The sequence below is a fragment of the Thunnus thynnus genome, chromosome 7 (assembly GCF_963924715.1).
Source record: "Thunnus thynnus chromosome 7, fThuThy2.1, whole genome shotgun sequence".
NCBI lineage: Eukaryota > Metazoa > Chordata > Actinopteri > Scombriformes > Scombridae > Thunnus > Thunnus thynnus.
Genome location: NC_089523.1, coordinates 23427544 through 23450148, shown reverse-complemented (window position 1 = coordinate 23450148; position 22605 = coordinate 23427544). Strand labels below are relative to the sequence as shown.

Sequence of the window (22605 nt, the reverse complement as noted above, 5' to 3'; positions counted from 1 at the left end):
CCAAAAATTAAGTGATAAATGTAATGATAGACAGCAGCTCAGAGAAATTATGACAAGGAGCATAAGACGAGAGAAAAGGAGTCAAAAAGCTTGAGAAAATAAAGAGAGAGGAGAGGGACTGTGAAATGACTGGAGGGCGCCAAATGACAGATGATGGAGAGAAGCCTTAGGGGTGAATGAAAGACGGATTAGATAGATGTGACCTCATCAATCGCTACAAGAAAAGGTTTTTATTATCGTTATTTTTCAGAGTTGACTTTTATGTCGAGGATTGTGGCTAGAAAGGCGGCAAAGTACTGTGTTTGATTAATATTGTTGTCCAAACCAGAATGTGCAGGCAGCATGTAAATTTTTACTTCTGGCTCTTTTTTTTTTTAATCGTACCTGGAAAAATTTAAAGGCTCTCAACACCAATTTTCTCAGTCAGCGTCATGCTATTAGTGATGAGGTCCAATGTACAATTCATGCCAAAGTTAGAGTTTCTGCCAAAGAGTTGATGTAATTTCACATGAGATTTATGTAATGTTTTTTTTGTCTTTGCTTTTCTCACTAGTTTAAGATCGATGAAGCCTAGTTGGAAAAGGCTGACCTCACATGCTTCCTAAAACCAGAGTTTTGCAACATTTGATGCAAAATCTGATGACAATTTTGGGATTTTCCCCTTATGTTGCCAGCAGTGTCAGTCAAATCTGATCAACCGCTGTCTTGATGAAGACAGACAACGTAAGATTAATCTTCTGGCCACCCTGAATGTCTGTACAAAATTTCATGACAATCCATCCAGTAGTTGTTGAGATTGTCTTTCCATCTGGACCAAATTGATGGACCAACTAACAGACTGACATTGCCATCCATAAAGCCATGCTGCTGTGGCCAAAAACAACATAATGAGAGCCATGAGAGTGAACCAAAACAGTAACGTTATGAGCCGTAAAAACCAAAACAATGAGCTAAGAGATTCAAAACACCTCCGGGTACTGCTGAGTCAGGGGATAATTCTCTGTGGGTTCATCAGTATGAGTGTCCCCTTTTACTTTACACATGATTCATTATAAAAAAGATTAATTACAGCTACTCTAAAAAATAATAACTAAGGATGTTTTTTGTCCTAAATCACACTCAGATTGTTGCTTATTTAGTCATGAATATCTGATGATGTAGAGACATAGTATGCTACATAAGACCTAGTTTTCATTAGCTAGCTTAATGTAGTCCCTAAGAATAGTATTAACGGCTTCTTTCCACAGGCAATCAGGTTGCTAAACAACTGAGACACCCATGTGCATCTCACATTGTTGTTGCAATGTTATTGTGTACTGTATATTGTGTTTACAATGAACACGTATGAATGCACTGTGTGCATAGTCTATGTAGGTCTATAGTATTTTGTTGTTGTTGTTTTCGGGATGGTGTGTCCTTGTGGTTGAGGCAGAGAGCCAGGGCACAAGTATTTCATTGTATTTTTAATAAACATGAAAATAAAGTTAAACTTGAACTAGAATTCACGTGAGCTTTCCATGACCCCTTATGGTATAATTAATTTATCTAAGGCTGAACAAGAAGTGAATAAATAGTGAATACATGGTTTACCCCAGCAGCAGCAGCAGCAGCTTCAAGGAAACTTAAGTGTTCTGGTCTTTATTGTGGCAGAAAAGCTCTTATTACCCCCATGATCCGTCCCCTTTGGTCCCTTATCATGATGCCTGTCTTTACACCCTTACAGATCTGATAACCACTGTGCCAAAGTAGATTTAGTTCTGTATTATTATTATTTTTTGAGATCCGTAGAGATTAGATCTGTTCCTGGTTGTGGGCCTAGCCCTTAGTTTTCACCTCCAAGTGCAATATCAGCACAATATCAGTCACTTGTAATAACTGTTGCCATATCACCATTTTGTTTTGTTTAGTAAATTGGATTGCGGCTCTTTTACGCATCCTCTGCTATGCTGTGCAGTTTGGGGCTCTATCTTGATAAAGCTGTAGGCTTTTCTATAATGGGCTTTTGAATAAATGCCATGACAAATAGATGAGATACACTCACAGAAATAGCAGTAATGATCTTGTTTTTTGGGGAGTTAAAGGATTATCTAATGGTATTACTGAAAACATCTGTCTAAGCATCATCCCGTTCTCGCTGCCTCACGTCTCTCTGTTTACTCATTCTTGGCAGATGTTCAGTGACTGCAGTTAGACTGTCATATTTTACAGGGGTTTTTGTCTCCAAATGTTCACAGTGGAAGACGGGCAGCCCAGGATTCCTGTGTCAATATGACAACGAAGTGATGTGAAATAGTCAGGGAGATACACCGAGTGGAAGATATATATACAACATGAGAAGGAGTGGAGATCATTTAATCCTCCTGCCTAGTGCCCCTTGCCAAATTTATTTTTGGGGGGGGGGGTACTTTGTCAGGATATTTTCTATGTTATGTGCGCGGAAAGCAGATTATAGATATCAGATTTGCTAATATTACAAACCCAGCAGCAAACAGCTCATCTGTCTCACGTAGGCTGTCCTCTCCTCGTTGTCATCCTCACCCCTCTCTCCCTTTCTCCCTCTCTGTCTGCCCCTTTCCTTCTTTTGCTCTTCTAGTCTTATTTATGTAAGAAACACACCTGAAGCTCTCCTGTTCTGTCTGTTTTCCCCTCTGTATCATCTCCCAATCCTTACATTTGCTCGTTCACCAAACTTAAATTGTGCTCTTCTCTTTCTGATTTTTTTTTTTTCCTCTCATCTACCTAAACTAAACTCATTTAAGTACGGTAATAACAATGGTTCATCTCAACTGAGCTACCCTGCTACTATGGGAGAATCCTCTCTTCCTGGACAAATCTGTTCTGCCCTGTGACAAAGCCCACTCACAGACACATGATGGGCTGATAGGGGCTGATGTCTGAAATGTAATGGAATAAAAGATGAGCCTTCACTAGATGTAGGAAATATTTCACAGACATATATTGTGTACAGGGAATGGTGATCTTGTGTCCTTATGTGTGTGTTTGTGTGTCTGTGTGTGTGCATGGTTTAACTTGGTATGCAATCGCACCACATATGCTCATTTGAGCTGTCTGCCCACAGTGTATCAGTGGCAACTGTGCAAGAGCAGCGCTGCTGCACCTGTAGCCACCTTGCTGACCCGCTTGTCACTTTGTTTCCTATGAGACCAGTCTGCTACCTCTGCTATTATTAGACTTCAAATGTAAAAGTTTCACTGGCAGCACAGTCATATAGACAAACAACCTATTGTAGAGTGTACTGCAGCCTTCTTCTTAGACTGACAGGAGACAGTAAGACTGTCCTTGTTCCTTTGGAATAAGAACAGTGCCTCTGGTCTAGTCTAGTTTAATCCTTCCTGTCTGTATATTTACCAGGGTTAGTCAATGTACATCAAACCAGACAGTATCAATTTGAAACAATGAATGCACAAATGCATAGACAATATATGAAATCCTCAAGAACTAAAAACACAAGAAACACAAAAACAGCTACTTCCCTTGTTAATCACTGCACTCCCTTATTTTCTTTCTGCCCTATTCATTTACACAAATTTGTACACACAAACACACTAAAAGGTAGCTTGAGTAACCCCAGCTGTCCCATTGTGTTACGTCTTACAGCTAAACATTTTTTTTTCTAACATAAATGAACATGGCAGTAAGAATCCTCATGGATGCTTAGCATAAGGATTTGCCCGGATCTTTAGTAATGCCATAGTTAAAAACACATAATTAAGATATCGGTTTTATTATGGGTTCCCAGCATTGGCAGAGAGGATCAAAATTCTCTGAAGTTCAGCCAACTGGTTCAGAGTAGCTCTGTAGATCTTTTGGAAACTTCTGACTTTGCTCATGATATCATTAATAAGCGCAGGAGGAGCAGCTAAAGTAATAATCTAACTCTGCCCACATAAGTTTGGCACATCAGATTCTCCCCATCTCAAGAGTTCACATTTTCCTGCCCTGCTGTAGCAATCAGCTTACACCAAAAATGAGCTGCGATGCTCACTGAGGTCTCCCTAACATAACACATGAAGCTGTCTAAGGTCCTGCTATGTATAAACAGTGAATAAAGTTTTAAGTATAAGGAAATAAATTGGACTCAATGTCAGTGGTAAAAGAATGTTCATATTATGATGCATAGTGACATATTTAAAAAAAATCCCATATCCTGCTCTAAGGGCCCTTTCACTCCTACCTTGTTTGGTCTAGACTTTCGGACTTTTCAGTTTGATCCGAACCAAAATTACAGGTGTGAAACTTCCCCCGGACCACAGTCCGGACCAAACAGCCAAACCTTAGTCCAACGAAAAGAGATGGTCTCGGTCCAGATCAAACTGAACCATGGTTCGGTTTGTTTCTAGTGTGAAAACATTTTTTGGATGTTAAGGACTTTCAGACCAATTACAGGAAGTTCTGGCAGGCTATCGTCAGAACCTGAAAAAGGAAAAATGAGCCAAAATGTGGCCTGCAACAGACAAGGTAAGCCTTGTTTTTAGCCTAGCCAATTGCCAGAAATGCCTTTTTCTATGTTGTAACACATACCGTAAAATGGCGAGGACTGCTGAAGTGATGAAAGTCCAAGCTTTACGATAGGTGCATAAGTAATATTATCAATATTTATTTGAATGGTTGTCCATATCGGAAACAAGATTCCAAACTGAGGCAGTTGTTGATCACTTTCAGCCCCTACCAGTCGAGAGGAGTGAGAAGTCAGCAGTCAATGGCGGTTTAAAACAGAGCAGTCAATAGTATTATAAAATATTTTTTTCAAAAATTGTGAATCACTACAACCGAAAGATGTCCTTGAGCATACAGCTGGAAATGTGCACAAAAATATTAGGCTGATGGGTCCCGTAGTATGTGAGATACACAAATGGACACATGCACACACACGACGTAATGCATGATCCCCTCCAGGCTTACAGCTGATGGAGATAATGAAAATAAAAAGACATATGTACTAGTTTGGGTTAGGGTGACACATAAAAAAACGCAACAACATATACTCTGATAAATTAGGCACTGATTGGTATTGGCTTAAAATTAATTACAAAGAACTTTTTGCAATATAGGGCATTCTTGTATAAATACCAAAAGATGTATGAAAGATTGAATTGTAAGATGCTGTAATTGCAAGCCAGATGAGTGCTGGATAATGTTGGAAATAATATTAACCTGGAATGAAAGACTGCGACTTACTGTTGTTCAAGAAACCTGTGAAAGCTCAGACCATACTGTTTGATGTAATGTGCACCTGTGTTTTATGTACAGCTAGTGTTAGCAAATTATCTAACATATGCCTGTTTGCCACCTTCATCAGCAGACACCTCACTGTAATTACTTCCACTGATGATATATTGTAAATACTAATATCTGCATGTGAAAGTCACCTGTTGCCTACTACCAGCTGTTGATGAGCTATAATGTGAAAATCCAGATGTATTTTGCAGGATATTCTCATATAGGTATCAAGAATTGAATCCTATATAAAGTGAGATTTATGTTATTAAGTCTTAGTGTAGATAACAGAACTGGGATAATGAAAAAGGCTGGCCTGATATGTGAAGCAACACATGGTAGCACTATGTATTGTACATTCCAGAGAAAGCTGAGGCAGGCAGGAGTCCATCCCAGCATGCACTGAGTGAAAGGCAGTGAAACCGCCAGGATAGATTTCCAATTCATCAGGGTCAACACATTCACAATCGTACAAGGCAATTTAGAGTCACAAAACCATTTGCATGTGTTTGGAGTATGAGAGAAAACTCAGAGTCCCTGGAGGAAACCCACACACCCACTGAGACAACATGTAAACCTAATATAGAAAGGGCTTTGGCTGAGGATCAAAACCAGACCTCTCTTTTGTGAGAAAACAGTGCAAAACTACCAGAATAACATGTGGTTGATGTGAGAGGATCTAAGTTCAGCTATGCAGTTGTATCATTTCAACAGACAAATAATGTGTTTTTCCTATGCTGGTATTCCCTGTCACAGCTTTATATTATTTAATGACTCAATTAGATGCCAACGCTTGTTAGAAACCATGAAAAATACCATTTAAAAAGACATAAAAGTGCTGTGATGGCTACGGTTGACACCAAAGGATGCAAAGCTTTAAAACCTGAAAGCTTTGAAAAGGATCATGATCATTTTCTCACCTATTTTGCACTTGGTTAGCAAAGTTACTGCTGAACAAATTAAATCACATCAGTAGGGAAATAAGGAAGCATGCAAATTGGATTAGCCTACCTGATGATGGCAGATGAGTGAAAAGTTCAATTGTTACCAGGTTTTATGAATAGGTTTATTTTGGTCTGTCTCAGGCTTGTTGACCATCTATACACTTGCCTCATAAATGCATAAAAACAGGAGAAGCAGTACTAATGCAGTAGTAACATTCATCCTCTCTCAACAATCATTATTGCAGTGCCATTGAGCAAGGCAGTCAATGAAAATATAAGCATACATGAACCTAAGACTAAAAATTACATCACAATCGCAATATTTTTGACTTAGTACTTTAATACTGATTTGATTGTTGTGTCACAATGTTTTGAATATGGCTTTTGTAGTGTGTGTATTCACACAGTATTTAATCTTAGGGGTGAAGTTTGAAAAGAGTTTTGTAGATACAGTATAGCCAAACAGGTAGACTGATTAACTATTCAAACAAATTAGCATGGAGTGCAATGACAATCTTATTTAGAAGATAATCCAGACATTGAAGAGGATGGCTTGTGTATATGAGGACGATCATCAACACATCATCAGTAAATTCATTCATTTATTCATGATTTTTATTACTTGGGGAATCTCTAAATTACAACCATTGTTTGATATTGATACCTTCCAGGTAATACGTGTTTGCATTGCTGTTGAAGTCTAGTCAGTCCACTTTCCCTGAACAAAAAAAAAATCTATTATTCACAGGAATGTCCCCACAGACACTCACACACAACTGAAAAAATGAAAGTGCAGTAAAAGTGCATAATTGCCTTATTCCATAGCCAAATCAAAGATAATATTGACACAGTATGCTGTAGTTTTCCATACCATGTTGATAATAGAGATGTCAAACAAAGAGTCCTTTTTAAACTCCAACGGTTTGTCTAGCTGATTGCCCAAAAGCACAGTTGAGTGTCAGAGTGAAAAACACAGCGAACCTTCAATCAACAGTTATCCAAACAGACAGAAACCCAAAGATGGCGGAAGCCTGTTTTACTCAGTGTAGTTATTTTCATCAACAGATAAGTGCCACTGTGACAGAATGGCAGTGCTAATGGGATGGTTCGGAGACAGGAGAAGTTTTCCCATTCTCTTTGTCTGCTGCAACATCTTCGAGCTGTGAGGCTCTGGCGCCAACAAGTTCCTGTTTTATGCCGGCATCAGAAGAAATTTCAGTCAAAGTCAGAGAAGGATATCATATCTAGAAGACAGGAGCAAAAAGATTAATCTGCTTTCATGCCTATCCTACCACGCTATAGGACAATAATGGAGCTGAGTGGAATGCTATTTATATACAACATATCAGCTACTTAACCTGTTGATAAACAGTAATACAATCAGCTTGCACTAAATCCACAGTCGTGTGTCTGCCCTCATGCTGGCGCTTGTGTGTGCATATATATATATATTCCAGTCTGGTCCCAGACTTGTGTTTGTGGCACACACCAGCGCGGTGGATTTTATAACAAAGATTCAAATCAGTCAGCAATTTCTCACACATATTGAGCCGTATGCTAAAGAGCTAATTAACAAGGGCTGTTACAGAGTTCACAAGCTTCTCTGACATCTTAATTAGATCTTAATGACATTTCAGTTGGAATGGCTGAACTGAGATGAGGCAAAACCAGTGCTGATATACAGAGGGGAAACTGGAAAGCGGCTGACGTTAGAGACGAGGAATGGAAGGAAGGAAGAATAGATGAGGAGATGGAAAGAGGAATAAATGGAGGAGGGATTGAATTTGTACATTTATGCTTTATATGTACCCACCAATCATACAGTATGCTCTGCGTTAGATGGTGTGTGTAAGGGGAAGGATTTGATTAACGCTGATACACGTTTCATTTGATCGTCCTCTCTAACGTTCTTTCGTTCTGTCTTCTTACCTCCCTCTCTTCCTCTCTCCCAGTGGGATGGGACTATATGTGGCCCAGTAATTACTCTGCCCATGTCCCAGTAGCATCACATGTCTCATATGGGCCTCTTAATCGGATTCTTAGCATTTATTACCATGCAATTTCAGTATAGGCACTCTGGAAATAACTAGATATGCACTGCACTGCCAATGGAGATAGTGTGATAATGGTATTTCTGGCAGATAGATGGCTGATTAGATACAATAATCTTCTGTAGTGCTGTGTTTTGCATTGTAGATTGTTCTGCGTGGTCTGCCGTGGATTGCAGGGAATAGTCTCTCTATATTCTGGTGGGCAGGCCGTGTATTTTTAGCTGAAAGGTTGGTGCACGTTTATGCAACTCCAAAACAAAGTCAGCGGACTGTGATGAAAAAACAATGGTCCGCAGTGAATGAGCAAACTAGTGCAGGAGTCCACAAACCTCAAACTACCTGTGTGATTATATCATTTTTTGTAACCCATAATCAGCGTCCTGCTGTCAGCTTCATGTGCACGCGTACACAGTACAAACAGAAACACACAGACAAAACCAAAAACCTTGACAGGGGAGGGAGTAATTGATTCAAATCTTCAAAGGCAAATATTTATTTACCAGATGAGTTGCTCTGTCTATGTTTTCCTGGGCTCAGCTGGCCTGTGCTGCCCTTCACTTGAGAGCAGCCATTAGAGGAGAGGGGAAAGGGAAATGGAGAGAGAGAAAGACAGAGAGAGAGAAAGAGAGACAGGGAAAACTAGCAGACGATGATGAGGAGCCCAGAGAGAGTGCAAGTCAAAGATTACATCAGAGAAAATGAGGGGGGGAAAGGCTAAATAGAAACTTCGCTCTGAAGCCCCTTGTGAGGAGGAGACCCTGGAATAAACAGAGTGGATGTGGCTTGAAAGATTGGGCAGCAGGAGACATATTACTAAGAGTCTGTAACTTGCTACAGATGCTGTTCCGTGTGCAGCCATGTCTGTTTATCACTCTTCTCCTCTCCCTTAGCCCTCCGTCTCATCTCTATTCTACCCCTTCTGTCTAGCCTAAATCTGTCAGAATACAGCCACAAATACCTGGCAACAACCTCCGTTTACAACCACCCCCTCGTCTACCCATCTTTCCTCTCCTACAGGGCCCCGAGCTTCTGTTCATTTGCACTTCCACCCTGTTACTCTCAGCCTTTATTCATTTTACTTAGCCTTTATGGGTTTACTTAGAATTTTATTTGCCCATAAAGGGCGATAAAAGAAAGCTTGTTTTTCTGTAGCGAGATCAGCAATTCATTCTAACAGATCGAGGTCCACAGATGCTTGTGTAATTTGGTAGCTTTTTTTCTCTCAAGATGGCCATGATTTTTTTTTTCTAATACAGTCTCAAAGTGGAACTTAGGCCCACACGGTCTGCACTGCACTCTCACCACCTGCTCGTGGCATAAAGCATCTAGTCTGAATAGTTTATTGTAATGCTGCACATACTAACTCTCGCTGAGGCTGTGTCCTCTGTTTCCCAGGCAGATGTGCTGTAAATCCAGGCTGTAGATAGACTGGCCAAGACCCCTGCAAACTCTAATCTGCTTACTTGTACCAGTCCTAGCCTTCCTCTTCTTCCTCTGCTCTTTGGGTCAGGCTGACTGATGACCTATTATCCCTCGTCTAGCAGGGCTTTAACTACCAGTCAGCTTGTGCTGCACTCGAGCCGTTGGAGAGAGAACAGCAGTGTGTCACCCTGATACGCTGTGAGTCAGTCATTGACTTCTGTCACATACTATATAGTGTACTCTATCTGGAGCAAGTGAATGGGGATTGATCTTATTCAGCTCTCTCATAATCACACCGTGCCTGGCATGCTATGTGTATTGATCGCTATGGTAACGAACAACAGGAGGTGCATATGTTCTGTGACTGCACTGATTAGTGTCTGTGTGTGCGTGCATCCCAGGTTCACAGAGGCAGATACCATTGTGATGGGGGACGTGACGTACGGGGCTTGCTGTGTGGACGACTTCACCGCCCGAGCCCTCGGAGCTGATTTCATGGTGCACTATGGCCACAGTTGTCTGAGTGAGTCTCTTTACCAGTGTGTGCGTGTGTGTGTGTGTGTGCACGTGCATGTGTGTTTGTCTGTCTCTCCATCTCTCTGCATGCAGATGGTGCCTCACAGAAGCGTGAAGTGAGCAAGCATCAAGGACTCCCACCTACTTAAGAGTGGGCTGCATGAAAATGAAGGCAGAGCACAGACAGACAGACAAACAGACACGGCTATTGATCAACGGAAAATGCAACTAGTGCACCCTGCCCCAGATCTAGTATGGAAGGCATATCAGACCTTTGGAGCCTGGACATCACATTTACCCAGCAGATCAATGGGGAACATGCATTAGAGCCGTCCTTTGAAAACCTCAAGCAGTTCCTTAGGACCTTCACCCTCTCCCCCATTGTTTGTCTCTTGCTGAACATGGGAGGAAATGCTAAATCGATAGTTTTGATATATCCCTGCCAGAACAACCTCACCTATTCCAAATACCAGAAATGACCAACAGAATTTCAATACACTGAAATCCTCTTTTCGTGTCTTGTTTGTCTTTGCGTGTATGGTTTGTGTGCACATGATATACATGGAATTATATGTGAGTGCATGCTTGTATGTTTACAAAAGAGATAGGATCTCTACACATTTTCCATTTAAGCGCAGAAGAACCCAATAAAGGCACCGAAGATCATCTCTTTGCAGGTCGTTAAATTAGATCAGATATTAATTAATGGAAGATATTTTCAAAGAAATTGGCTGAACTAAAGATTCCCAAAGAATGCGCGTGTACAGGTGACAGTGTGTATTTGTTCCTGACCTTCATCATTCAATCATGAGGACATCCTCTGCACTGTTTGCCAAGATGTCAGACACCTGTGGAAGAGTAAAGACACTGCTCTGACTGACTCTTAGAGAAACCATCTCTCCTGCTCTCCTTTATTTCCCCTTTTATACTCTCTCCTGAATCTCCTTTTGAATACTGATGTCATCTTGTATTTTGTCATCATAAAGCTCCTCCATCTACTGAGAATATAGACAGTATCATAAAACCATGTTTTTGCATTTTTTAATGATATTTGCTGAGGTGAGGGATCCAATTTTTATTTAACATTATTGATGGTTAAACGGTTTTGTAACAGGATTTTTGGAAAAAGATGACAAAAAAAGCCAAAAAAGAAAGAAAGAATGACTGAGCAAATTAGAGAAACCAAAATGAAGTTTCACTTTACTCGATTTGTTCGCATTGTTGTTGTTGTATTTATGAAAGCAAAAAAAACTGCACCAGAAAAAAACTGTTGGCACAGACATAGCAGCCTTGCTTAGATAATTCCAGGCCAGCTGCTGTGGCTGTAAGTATTAGTGGACCTTCTTCCACATCACAAGCAGATTCTCACTAATTTGGGGACAAAACTCATTTGAGAAGTGCTTTTTTTGAGCAGAGGTTACCTAACACACCAATTTTAGTTTCAGCTAGTGTCGACCAGGATATTTGAGTTTAAATAACAGGTCAGTTGACAGTTCCATCTCTAGATATTTGTGACCAGATTATTATTTGTTAATACTATTCAGATTGAACCCTAACCCTCTAAACTGGCTAAAAGAGCAGTAACAGACATAATATCTGGAATTCTCATGCAGAATATACAAATAAAATTACAGCTGCACTGAATGAAATAATTACAAATTATGTCATGACACTGCTTCACTGGCTCAAAGCGGTGTTTATCACATCAAATGATCTATAGCACTACAGCTCAATGATGATGTCATTATATTTAATTGTCTAAAAGAAATGAATTGGCCATCCAGTAAAACCCCCCCATCAGATGTGAGAATAATTTATCATCTAATATTACGGTCACATGAATCTGGATCTGAATCTGGATTTTTATTGTTTGATAAATTGAATTTCTACAGATTTAAACTCTTGAAGATGAAAAAGATCAGAATGTGTACAGCGTGGACATTAATGGAATACAGTCACACTCCTTTACAGGTAGTGCTGTCACAAAACACTGCTAATTGCTTTCTCATCATATAATAGTAATAATTATAATAACAATAACTATAAATGTCTTATATCAGAACATCTCAGTGTGCATTATCACTTACTTCAATACTTAGTCTGCAGAGTTTGTGTGTATGATCCAGTTTCTATATAAAAAAGTTCAATAGTTTAGGGGTGTAACATCTTGTTTCTATTCACTGAACACCTCCATTACCACTGTCTTCTATCGTTTCTCAAGTGCCAGCTCAGCGTTACTACAAATGTTACATTAGAATGAAGTAAAATTTTCATGACTTCTAATATTGACTGTTGAGACGGAGGTTTTACTGCCATAAATCACACAGGAATCAATTCAGGACAACATATTAAAAGGCCCAAATGACTCCTTTAGTGCTGCAATGATTAGTTGATCAACAGAAAATTAATTGGCAACTAGTTATTTTTTAAGAATTTTTTTTTTTTTTTAAATTACTGGTTCCAGCTTTTCTAATGTGATGATATAATGCTTTTCTTTGTCATAAATGATATTAAATTGAATATCCTCTGGTTTTGGACTGTTGGTCAGACGAAACAACAGACATCTGAAGACGTTACCTTTGACTTTGAGAAATTATAACAGGCATTTTCACTATTTTCTGACTCATCATAGATCAATCGGTTAATCAAGAGAATTATCAGCAGATTAATTGATAATGAAAACAAGCATTTGTTGCAATAGTCTACTGTATTTTTTATTAAATTGTCTGCAAGCACAATTTAGAATGAAAGCTATTTCTACGTATTGATTTGTTAACCAAGCCATTTGTAAAGAAGCCAGGATACCATGAATTCAAACCTTTTCTCAGTCCCACTCACCATGGATATTTCTGCGTATTTGTTTACAGGGGCACTAATAAGCAGCTGTGTCGGGTGACCTTATAGTTATAACACATAGATGAATAAAAACACTGATGGAGTAAGTGAGTCCTGTCCATCTCATTGACTGTTTCTCTAATTGCAGCGTCTAAGTGCTCTCGGGCTACCATGCTAATGTGAACACGGATCGATGTCACTTTTCTTTGCCCTTTATGTTTTGGGAGTGGCTATAAACAAGCAACAGACAGCTGTAAGTCTCAGTCTGGATTTTACTCAACCGCTCCAATTCTTTTTAGCCTCATGATATATTTAACTCCTTGGTTTCCCACTCAACATGTGGCCCGCAGCGAAGCCCACCTCTTTCAATCCCGATCCATCTCCTTCCCTTCCCTCTCTGCTGAGATGTGAGCCCATTCATCACTTCTGCTGCCAGTTAATTGACAACCCACCCCCAGCCCTCAAACACACATCCACATTCACACAGTATCCCATTACTTTTTCCACTCCTTTCTTCCATGCCCTATCTTTTGGAATTTATACAGTACATTATTAAATCGTCCACCCTAACCCTCAAATTGAATTCCAGTGTTTTCCAACCCACCTTCATAGGAATTTCTCCTGCCTCATTCCCGGTTTCCATCCCATCTGCCTCCAGTCCTTTGTAAAGATGTATATCTTACTGCACTTTGGACTCTCCCGGCCCCCCTTTCTCTATTCACCCCTCTGCTCTTTTGTCATGCTTTGTTCCCCCCATCTCTCTCTCAATTTTGCTTTAATCTAGGCCATCAAGTGAGCTGCACTCGCTCATAAAAAATCTACACCCTAATGGGGCGATTTGCTTAATCATAACAACAAAGTCCCCTCAATCCTGATCTGCAAATTAATTGTAACACAAGAGGAAGAATAATTATGATGATCAACGTAAATGATGATTCTTCTTTCTTATCCGTGCCCTCTCCCCCTCTTTTCTTGGACCTACTTCGTTCAGCATCTAGCTCAGCACATCTCTAGGTACCTCTCCTAGGCCCGGATGCGTAGTAAATGGTCTGTGAAATTAATGGTATTAATAGTAATCGCATGTGTCCCTCTCCTTCCCTAAATAATTGAGGTCTTTGCATCAATTCCTGCGTTTGCCGGAGACACGCGCCAAATGAGTTTCAGTCACATCACAAGGGTACCGAGTGCGAGCTATATATATGTACATGCACCCATATAGCTTGTATTGCTGTACATGTGCTGCGCGCTAATGTTTGAGGCAGCATCAATAGTGTATATACCGCAGGCTTACCTGACATAACACAGTGAATTATTCATCTGTCTTTCTTTTGTCTTTGTCTCTCTGCAGTCCCCATAGACTCCACAGCAGGTATTAAGATGCTGTATGTGTTTGTGGATATCCAGATGGACAATGCACACTTCCTGGACACAGTCAAGTTCAACTTTCCTCCTGGACAATCTCTGGCACTCGTCAGCACTATTCAGTTCGTGGCAGCACTACAGGTGATGAAGCATTGGGATCTGTCTGATTTTTTTGTTTTGTCAGATAGAGCTAAAGCGGAGTGACTGTGTATTTTTACCTGAATAATTTTTTTCCCCCCATGTGCTAGTATTTACTATTCTGCCCAAGTATTTGTGCCTGTGCGGTATAGACACAAACATAAATACTTCTCTGCATTTGTACAGAATACTTTTTTGTGTTTCCTGCCGCTTTTATGAACAAACTCACACTCCGCACTTAAGCTTAGTTCAAGTGTGGGTTTTTAGAAATCCGGCAGAAGTTATTTTGGATTTGAAAGGTGGAATGAACTCGGAAGGCCTCTCAGTTCAGCGTCGTGCTCGGCTCTCTTCACTTTATATAAGCAATGGCAGCAGCTATAGTATTGTGCTTTAACACCCTTTTTTTTCACCCTCCATTCTATAATGCCTTCTACAGCTTTCATTTGCTATGTTGAACCAACACCACTCTAGGACTTCACTAATGTAACCACCACTATTTTTAAACCACACTCTGCCCGTGTGGGTCATATTTTATGTTGGGGAGTTTGAGTGCATCCATGTGTGCATGTGTGCGCATATGTATCTGTGTTTGTAGTTGTGTACTGTATGCATGTGTGCCTCCATCTCACTCGTGTTACGGTGTGTAGGCTTGTTGAGGTCATACAGTATGGGCGAGAGAAGCCGGTAGTTCACCCTTATTCCCTATAGACCACCTTAAATTAGCTTTTAATCGTTCAATTTATCCTTCCACCTCATAACACGCTATCTCATTTTTTTCCCCTTTGCTGTAATTGTTTGCTCTCTCATCTTCTCCCTTTGCTTAAATGAATATAGGTGTTTGGAAGAGTTTATTTTTCTTGAGATATTGAAGCACTCTTGTCAGAAAATATTTATTTCCCTTGTGAATGTTGTGTTCATATTGTTTTTATTCACATATTTGTTATTATTTATTGATGGCATAATATACCACATGATAGATAGTTTATTTCTTTGCAGACTCATGAATCCATACATTCAACCACAAGGGGCCGCATTGGGAGTTATACCTCTAGCACGACCCATTCAGAATCACTTTAGGGCCGCATGTTCAGTGTAATCTTGTGTGACCTTTCTCATTCTTCGCATCATTGCCCTCTTTCAATCCTTCATATTTTTTTCCTTCTGCATACATATTCCATATATTCTGCCTCTATTGCACCCATCTGTGTCTTCTGCCCGTGTTGTTGCCTTATCTAACTACAAAGGAAGAAGTCTCTGTCTGTCTGTTCTTCGCTTTTCTCAACAACCGTTCATCTGATCTACTTCACACTTGGCAGGTGTATTGCTGGGGACCCAAGGAAATGCAGTGTTGAGTGTGAAGTTGTTTGGATGAGAAACGTTAAAGATATCATTAAAAGAGAACATTTAGCGGCCGCAAATACCAGCGTAAATACCGGTACTGCATTCGTTCACTAGCGTAACTTGACCTCTCCAATATGGTGGCTGCACAGACGCATAGCTGCAACATACAGCAGCCAAACAAGTGTTGTTTTTGTATCTATACAGAATCAGCAACATCATAATGTTTTACATGGTATAATACTCTTAGTTTCATGTATTCAGACATGAACTCGCTACAAAAACTCAATAACATACCTGAACTCTGTGTACATGCTTCAACTTCACACTTGGCAGATGTATTGCTGAGGATCCAAGGAAGTGCAGAGTTGAATGTGAAGTTGTTTGGATGATGGGCCTCTTCTGGACTGGCATGTTTTGGGGAGGCACTGCACTAGTCCCCCCATTAAGGGATTTTTTTTTTTATTATCATTGTATTTGTGGTTCTTGGTTATTTGTGCACATATTTAATGTATACAATTTTCTCACTTTTCTGCATTTTACAGCTCCACTTTGTTTTCTTTGTATTATATTTGATCTGTTTTTTTTTTTTTTCAGCTGTTTCTCATGATTATGTATTCTTTCTTTTACTTCTCCTCTGTATGGCTCTTTGCTGGATATGATCTGCTGTTAAATAACACGAAAGGAAGAAAAATGTGGACTTCCACAAATTTTTCCTGGTTTTAATACATGGTCTCTGTTTTTCACTATAAACTTCTAATGATGTGTTCAAGTCATGAATGACATCCAGTTCTGTAGTGAAGTTACTTAAAGACTATCCTTCATATCTCTCTTTCTGGAGAGCCATGTCAAAACAAAGGAAAGGTTTAAGAGTGAGCTGGACACGACCTGTGAATTTCTAACTATCCTTCCTTTTCCCTTCTGCCATGCTGCAGGCTGTGAGCGCAGCCCTCAAGCCAGAGTATGACGTGCTGGTCCCACAGTGTCGACCTCTGTCACCGGGAGAAATTCTGGGCTGTACCTCCCCTCGCTTGGACCGCCATGTCAATGCTATAATGTAAGAAACCTCTCATCTCTTGTCTTCCATCTCACACTTTCAGGATCGGTCCTGTCCTTTCTTCCTGGTAGTTAGCAGAGATATCCAGATAGCCAAAGATATCCAGCCTTGACTCATCCAGTTACTGCACCACCTACCCACACCCCCTGTTAGGTACCATAATTACCCCTTGCCATTGCCATGGCCACCAATGTGACATGAGGAATAATCAGTATGACATCACACCAGTCACATCAGACATTGCTAGCTGTGACAAGTAGCTATGTCTGTGTGCTTCAGATCAGGATTCTATTATATATCCAGCCAGAAACAGCCAGATGCTGATCCAGAACGGCACGACTAAAAATACATTCACACTGTGCAAAGCATTGAATTTTATAAAGCCAGACAGACACAGACACTTTTGACTGTTTCAAACCAACCACAACACATCCAGCTGCTCACCAATTTTCCATGTTTTAAGAAAATGTTTTCACAAAGTATGACTCCTACTGCGGGCACGTTCATGGTGGCAAATGATAAACTGTGCAACATGTGACTGTTTGTTGGTAAATTTGCTTCATCTTTGTGTGATTGCCTGTTTTAAGTTCTTATTTTCCTCTTCATTTCCTCTAAACCAGAAAAAAATGATGAATCCGGTAGGCAGCAGCATGTGTCCTAAAAGGTTGGCTCTTCAGTGTTTTTACATCAACATAGCTGTTCATGTGAGACATTTCTTTGCATGCTTATCCTGCCTGATCTGCAGGGAGGAGAGTGTTCTGGCGATGTAACAGGTGCAGGCAACAACCTACACCTTCGCAGCCACTTTGCGTGTCTATACATCTCACGCCGCTCTACAGTAGAGAGAATCCTATGCTTTGTGGTGCACAGTGAGATAAGGTAGTTCCCCGAGTATAATTATGCCTAGGTGCATCACCCAGTATGTCTGATCTAGCGTTAGTCCATGTGATTAAAATCTCCCGGTGCATTAGATTAAAATGGCTGCACGAGGACAGTGTTATGACCAACGAATCGAAAGCCGCAACATAAGGAGGGACAAGATACTGGGTTAGATGCAAAAGAATACATTTATTAAAAAAACAAAAAGGATAAAGTAAGAGAACAAACGAAAAACTGGGTGTTGTGTCAGGGAGTTAAGAGAGGGTGTAGGCAGAGGAAGAAGCCACCTATATAGACCCAGCCCACATCATCACACATGTGCCCTCAGTCAGTCATCAGTGAGCTGCACCTGGAACACAAAGACATAAAACAGACACACACACACACACACACACACACAAGCAAAACAGTAACAGGACACAGAATGACACATAACAGACATCCTTTGCTGTATGCATAAGCCAAGCCCTATGGGAGACAAAAGCGGAGTGTGTGTGTGTGTGTGTTTATATTCTTGTACGAGTGAAAAAAAGTGGAAGGTTTAGGGTGTGTTCTCTATTTTCCACTGTCTCACAGTTTCTCACTCTCTCTGTCATCACACACGTACATGCAATACACCTGTACAACATGCAGAAGTGGTGAGGACTTCAACCCACCTGAAGTGGGCCGTATCCCTCCTATCCTCCCTGTCACTGTTATAGCGCAAGGCTCATTCCTCCAAAGAGTGTACAATTGTAATCATAAACCTAAATTGAGGAAATGTTTTTATTATGCATTGTTTTGTTCCAGAGACTCAAAAATTGACAGCCTTACCCAAACTTTAATTTCAGAATATATAGTTTATTAACAAGCTTCTCTTTACGAATTATCATAAAGGCTTTGATACAATTTTTTGTTCTTTATCTCTTAGAAAGACAGCACAGAACAGAAGCTTTTCTTAAAAAATGCATGATTTTATTCATCTTCATACCTGCAATAGTGTAATACATTTAAATTCATACTTAATATCGGGTGATCTTAGATTAATTAGTAATGACTCACTGCTCCAAAAAATGTTATATGCACAAATTTGAATTACATTTTACCTCAGCTTTGAACTACTTGAACATTATGAAGAATGGGCAGTGGTGTATTAGTCTTTGAGGCCAGATTTGTCTTTAGAAAAGCTTTAGAAAAGACCTGTTCTGTCTCATTTCTCAAATGAAGAAAAATATTTTTTAAAGCTGTAAAGTGCATTGAAAAGAGCCACTGTATAAGAAACGATGAGTCGACCATTTCTATCTGGTGCCTCTGTTCTCACTCTCGCTCACGAGAACAATATGAAGATGTGAATGTGAAGATACAGCGTTGCGTAACGCGAAGATGCACAACATTTACCATTATAGCGAGAGCACTTTTACTAAGAACAATGGAATATGGATGGAAGGACTGTGATCGTATGGAGAGTGAGTCGAGCACACCAGCCTCTTAAAGCTACAGAGAGCTGAGGACAACTTTGGCTGAAGTGCAGCAGGCTTATTGTTGGGAACATAATTATATGAGGACCTTGGATGTTGCTAAGCAAAGAGAAGCAGTGCAACAGAGGCTCTGCTTGAATTAATTTTGCTTTCAATGTTATTTGTGATGCACACACGCACAGAGAGACATTTGTGTGTGCTTTTACACAAACACACACCCTTACAAATGAAGTCTTGGCTAGACACGTCTCCAGGTAGCCTATATGGCAAGCCACCCACAGCCTGTTCCAAGCAGCTCTAAATACTGACCAATTAGTGGGTTTAATTGAATGTCCTGTCTCAGGAGGCCCACTTAGACTGTGCATGAAGGGGTACAGGGGTACCGCCCTGAGCCCTCTCACACTAACAGCAGGACTTCTCTCAGCCCGACCCTGAGAAAGGGGGTTGTGTTAGAGAGTTCTGCCTGAGCTTGTCTTTTCAGGCACCTACATGCCTCCATGTACTTATGGTTTGTGAACTCTGCCTCCGCTCGGGGTCCGGTGAATCCCCAGCAACAGACCCTGGGTTAATTGGAAGGGCTTGCATTCTCTGTAAACAGCATGCTGCAATCGTTGGGGTCATGTACCAGACAGCAGAGATGGGCAGACCCTCCACCCCAGCCTCAGGCCTTCTGCCTGGTAACACTTTGATCTGATGTTAAAAGGCTGCAGAGAGATTTAAAAAGAGAACGAGAGAGAAAGCCGGCGGAGTCAATAGGAGAATAATAGAAATGCTATTTATTGTGGTTTCACATTGAGTATGATCGTCTAGAGGGAGTTTCCTTTGCACAAATTATTTTTCTTTATTTCTTCTCTTTACCGCTAACTGTGAATTGATTGGTGTTTTTCTTTAGTTATCTGGGAGATGGAAGATTTCACCTGGAGTCAATTATGATCGCAAACCCAGACATCCCTGCCTACAGGTATTGTAAATGAAACCAACTGTTATCAAATGTTTTCTCTCCTCTCTGTAATTTATGTACAGAAATCATCTATAAAATGTTTATTGTAGTCAATCAGTGTTATAGCTCTTATGTTATTCACGGAAGTTGAAATGTATGTAAAAGTTGGGAAACTAAGGAGAAAAGAAAGCAATATATATGTGTGTGTGTGTACATATGTTAAATACATGATTGAAATACTCAGAAGAATGTTTTCTGCATAGAAAATATATTTTATAATGCTACTCAATGCTTTTCAAATTAAAGAATCCCTTGCAGTTATGATCACTCGCCTCATTGCGGTGTCATGATAACATTTTGTGAGGATAAAGTTCTGTTTTGATGAAGTGTTTGTATGCAAAGTGAAATTGTGTTGTTATAGACATATGCACTGCCGCGCAGATCACAGGTCTCTCTCATAAACAAGATTCTAATCTCAAGTGAAGCCCTTGTACCGATGAAAAGGAGATTAGATGCTCAGAAATACCTCCATTTTCCCTAAGATACACTAACTCCTGTCATACTTGATGGCTTTTCATGATTGGATTTTTTTCATCTTTTCTTGCATTTCTGTCCTCAAGATAAATACCTGAACAATAGATGGTAATGTGTGTAATATGGTTTGTCTGGTTACGTTTGTGTATACATTAAATCCATGCTGTATGCTGTTTGTAGATATGACCCCTACAGTAAGGTGTTCTCCAGAGAGCACTATGACCATGAGGCCATGCGTTCCTTAAGGCTTCAGGCTATTGACAAGGCTCGTTCGGCCCAGAGATGGGGCCTCATCATGGGCACGCTTGGTCGGCAGGGCAGCCCCAAAGTCCTGGAGGTAAGAGTCTGCATCATCATTTCAACAGTCACAGTGGCCTCATGTTCTGAAGCCACTTGTGCAATGGTTTGTAATATTTTTCAGTGCAAGTTTCTCTGACAAGTGGTTTGGTGACATGAAGTACTAATAGGACAAGCAGTCTTCACACTGAGAGCTTGTTAGTTCACATTTAGGATGATGCAGTCAAACAGCCATAGAAAACCCTATCCTGAAGCCCACTGCTGGCTTCAAAGTTGGTTGTATGTGTTATTGGTAGGGATGTAAATTTTAAGCACTTTCTTTTATCGATTGTCAACAACTTAAATTATGAATAATGAATAAATATTTAAAAGCTTAAAAAGTATTGTACAAATCCATGTTTGTCCACAATCAAAGAGTTTTTTAAAACATAACATAGCCCCGTTAAATTAAGAACTTGAATCACAAATGAAGTAAATCTGTAAATTAAAAAAAAATAATGAAAACAAATTATTTTAAATCAGATAACCATTCAGTGCAATTAAAATAAATCCCATTCAAACCGCCCGCACATTGTTATACCAGGGAACACCTTTGATCTTGTCATATTGAAACCATTCTTGGCGTGTCCGCATCATTGGCTCTGATCAAGATTGCTCTCAGGACAAACAACTCATCTCAACTGTATCATCATTCGCTTTAAGTTCAGCCACTGAAAAGAGTAGCTTAGATAGAATTGATGTCCTGAGAATTCACAAATCCTATGTATCTGCACACACACACTCATACTGGTCCATTAGGTTCAGACCCATAAGTGAGAAACTGAAAGTCTTTGCAAGTACGAGCTATTATGCATTAGCATGCACACAAGTCTGTCTCGGGGTACTAATCGATCGACTAAGAAGCCCTCTCGGTCACTCTTAACCCACAGCTGCTCCTCCTGCTGCTTTCCCCTCCACTGCATGTTCCATATTATTATCTTTATTCTCTGTCTTTTGTTTGAAATGCCCACGTTTTGTTTTTGCTGTACAGTTGTGTGATTGACTTTGTTTAGTGGTATTGCCTTCCTCAACATCATCATATCTGAATTAGTATAAGTGTTCGAAGTATGGTAGCATACACATACCTCCACTTGAATGCTAGAGTTTAAAACCATCACACCCACGTTTCATCAGTCTGTATACATTCTCAGGCATATTTTGGTGTACTTCTACTGTTGATAAGTATACATACTTGACTGATGACATTAGCATTGATGTAAAAAATGTCACCCAGTGAGGGAAAAGTTTCACTTTAGGGCGCCAGGGTAGGATGGATTTTTTTTTTAAAAAGGGATTTGAATAGACCCACCAGCTCTCCCATAGCGATCTGTCAAGATTAAGAAGTGGAGTATCAGATAACCTCTTAAGTAAGGGGTCAGAACTATCTCTGATAAGAGCACAGTCATAGAAATGTCTTGCGATACTCCCAAGGACAGTGGATATCAGCAACACTCATACCTTTATCTCACCAAAAGAACATTTACTGGATTTCTTCACTTGGTTTAGCTGCCTTCTGCATCCCTGAATAACACCTCAGTCCAAATACCAATGCACAAAA

At 40.1% G+C, this 22605-nt stretch overlaps 1 protein-coding gene across 1 annotated transcript in view; it reads left to right on the top strand.

The window, feature by feature from the left end:
* Window positions 1-22605, top strand: part of dph1 (diphthamide biosynthesis 1) — a 61337-nt gene that overhangs the window by 27302 nt on the left and 11430 nt on the right. The window contains exons 4-8 of the mRNA XM_067595051.1: window positions 10057-10178; window positions 14355-14509; window positions 16780-16901; window positions 20130-20198; window positions 20892-21048. Coding sequence (XP_067451152.1) covers window positions 10057-10178; window positions 14355-14509; window positions 16780-16901; window positions 20130-20198; window positions 20892-21048 — 625 coding nt within the window. The remainder of the gene's footprint in view (window positions 1-10056; window positions 10179-14354; window positions 14510-16779; window positions 16902-20129; window positions 20199-20891; window positions 21049-22605) is intronic.